The sequence below is a fragment of the Malus domestica genome, chromosome 14 (genome assembly GCF_042453785.1).
Source record: "Malus domestica chromosome 14, GDT2T_hap1".
Taxonomy (NCBI): domain Eukaryota; kingdom Viridiplantae; phylum Streptophyta; class Magnoliopsida; order Rosales; family Rosaceae; genus Malus; species Malus domestica.
The window spans coordinates 23,607,817-23,610,739 of record NC_091674.1 but is presented as its reverse complement, the minus strand read 5'-3'; the positions used below and the strand labels follow the sequence as shown (position 1 = coordinate 23,610,739).

General features: G+C 41.0%; 1 protein-coding gene across 1 annotated transcript; it reads right to left on the bottom strand.

Annotated features, from left to right (window-relative positions):
• Positions 1 to 584: 584 nt before the first annotated feature.
• Positions 585 to 2,115, bottom strand: LOC103454956 (uncharacterized). Its single transcript, XM_008394545.4, has one exon. It carries the CDS (start codon positions 1,788 to 1,790, stop codon positions 864 to 866), a length of 927 nt encoding a protein of 308 aa, XP_008392767.1. The 5' UTR covers positions 1,791 to 2,115; the 3' UTR covers positions 585 to 863.
• Between the last annotated feature and the right edge of the window lie 808 nt (positions 2,116 to 2,923).

The window sequence follows — 2,923 nt, the reverse complement described above, 5'->3', positions numbered from 1 at the left end:
CAACCTTTCCTTCTGAACAACTTAGCATTAACCCTAAAACCCTCATCAACCAAGGATATTCTAACAACAATGCATGACCTCTTGGACTCTATATCCCACTCCTGGTTCTACAAGAAGGATGTATCGGGAGAACATTCCCTCCACTGACATCCAATCTACTGTTAAACGTCCGAAGATAACTATGCAACTCTGTACATCATAATCTCAACATTCAGGCTTTCCCTTTGCTAGCCACGACAAAACAGGTCAGACTGACTTCCAAATTCAACTCCTTGCCTAACGCCACTATTTCATTAACCTACCAAAAGGCTTATAATTCGATACAATAGTTTTCTATATACAACATTAACATCATAGTAACTAATAGATAAGGAAGCGTAAATTCAACAGAACACAGAACCTGGGAAATCATTATATATATTGAACTGTCCATCAGCTCAAAACTATTCTGCATGCTTGATGGAAATAAGAAGAGCGGAAACGAAATAACTCCAATTGATCCTTCCTTTAACCAATTTTAGGCATTTCTTTTACCCATTCTGTCCTAAAGGTTACAACCAACTAAGAAAACAACAGTTCTCTGATCAATGGATAACTATAACTAGTTCAGCATTACTACCAAAATGAAGTACAAGGATCCAAAATTGCAGGGCATCAAAAGCATGAAAAATAAAGTAAATAGTGCAATGAAAACCAAAATCTACTCATCCAAAATACTACTGAGTTGAGATTTGAGAGAAAAAAAAATATAACCAAAAAGCTCAAACCAGTTTTACTTGCAGGCATGTCTCTTACATTGCTATGGCTGAGGATTTTTTTCGATTTTTCGGTGTTTCGTTTGCCAACAGTCACAAAAGCAAGAGTCAAGAAAACCCCTTCCCCAGCTTCTGAATTGCACAATACATTTTCCTTCTGGACCCAACTGCATTTACTCCCATATCCTTGAGGTCCTCCAGTGTTAACATGGGCAATACCTCATCATCCACCTCATGAATTTCGAACACCGGCGCATACCGCCCTAACCCTAACCCATTGAGCCAAACCCTAACCCCATCTTCTCCACACCTTCCTCTTCCTTCATTCCCAATTCTAACCCCACTTGTCCCTCTACAATTCCAATCCCTGGCATCGTTATCCGACGGCCCGGATAGCTCAATACCATCATGGTTATCCCTACCCTCCGAAATCCTGGTCCTAATGGGTCTTCTACTTCCATGGTAAAGCAGCTCCCTTCCATTGGCATGCCCATCCACACCCAAATTCTCCGAACTGTGAATTGGGCTCCGCTCTTTCAACGGGCTTTCCGAGTTTTCGACATCAAAATCGCGATGATACCCATCATCGACGTCCTCCGCTCCACTGAATTTCTCGTCCCCTTCGCCGCCACCTTCATCGATCTTGGAAGATACCCAATTGGATCTGACCCGTTTCGTGACGCTCGAAGCCCGTTTCTTGGCGTCCTTGACCTTCCAGCTCCCAATGGCAACACTATCGAGATTGGCCTCTCTGTCTTCGCCGTCTAGGGTTTCATGGAATTCCCCAACGGAGCTTAAATTCGTTAAAGGTCGAGGCTTTGAGGACTTATTGGCGTCTTTGCGGTGGTCCGGCGGGAGCCTCCACTGCTTGGTGGCGCGGCGCACCTGCGAATCGTACGGCTGGTCTCCTCCGATGTCGCCCAACCGGACGCTGGGCCTCCGCTGTCGCTTCGATCCAACCGTCTCAGACGAACCCATCAAAAACTGTCCTCCGCCGTTGATCTGAGGCACCGGCTGCGGTTGAATCTCCGCCATGGATTCCGAATTTTATTTAATTTCTTTCACCCTAAAAATCCAATTTCGTTCGCTGGAATTTGAGTTTCTCTGCGAAAAGACTCGAACTTTCCGAATTTGTGTGTGTTTTTTGTTGAGTGGAAAATGGGGGGAGAAGCAAAAGGGCTCTTTGGCCTTTGGGATGTAGCGCTTTCTTGTGTTGTGCCTACAAGTTTGTCCTTTTGGTCGGTTTCTAGAGAGAGAAAGAGAGGGTTTTGAAGTAAATGAAGTGATTGATGGGGGAAGAGAGAGAGAGAGAGAGAGAGAGAAGGGTTTCAGTGAATGAGTGACTTTGGATTTGGGTGGTTAGGGGGAGAGACCGAGAGAGAGAAGGTGTGTTGGAGTCTTAGAGGAAGGTGACACGTGGCACTCTCTCCATGTTATCATCAGATGGGAATGTCCTATTGACCACAAGAAATCATCTCTCTCAATCAAATAAAAATTTCATAAATGTCACATGGAAAAATGTTTTTGGTTGCATGTGTTTAAGTTAAATTTGTTGTTAGCCTCAAGGAAGAAAATATCGGTAATATCGGAAATATCGGTAATCCGAAAACACGGAAATATCGATGGAAATATCGGAATAATATCGATATCGATAAAAATTACATGGAAACCACGGAAATTGTAAGAAAAACTTGGAAATTTTTAATGAAACTTTGCAGGATGTTTATTTAGTCAATTATCTATTAGTTTATCACAAAAAATTGGAAGGAAATGCATTGCATGATGGATTTAACTGATTTAAGTTGATTATATAGCGAGCTGGCAAACATTGTGAGTGTAGAAAATATGTAGTAATTAATGAAAGAAGTTTAAACACACCATAATCATTTATATATAATTAATTAGTACACTATTGGGAGGTTTTATTTAGGATATTAAAAAAAAAGGAAGTGAATAAAATGATGAAGAATAATGTGCCGAATTTGACACTTTAAATTTCTTACACATAAGCATGCGTCTAGACGTTGAAGTTCCAAATTATAGTATATCAATTAACGATTGAAAATCAATACGTTGAATAAGACTAAACTTTAATTTGGATGCCGATTATGTTTTTTCAAGTTTATATAAAGTAAAAGAATTGAATTTTGGAAGCCAGGAGTGTGTCA

What these genes read in the sequence shown, in the direction of transcription:
- LOC103454956 (XM_008394545.4), bottom strand. Translation starts at nt 1,790, where the DNA reads ATGGCGGAGATTCAACCGCAGCCGGTGCCTCAGATCAACGGCGGAGGA.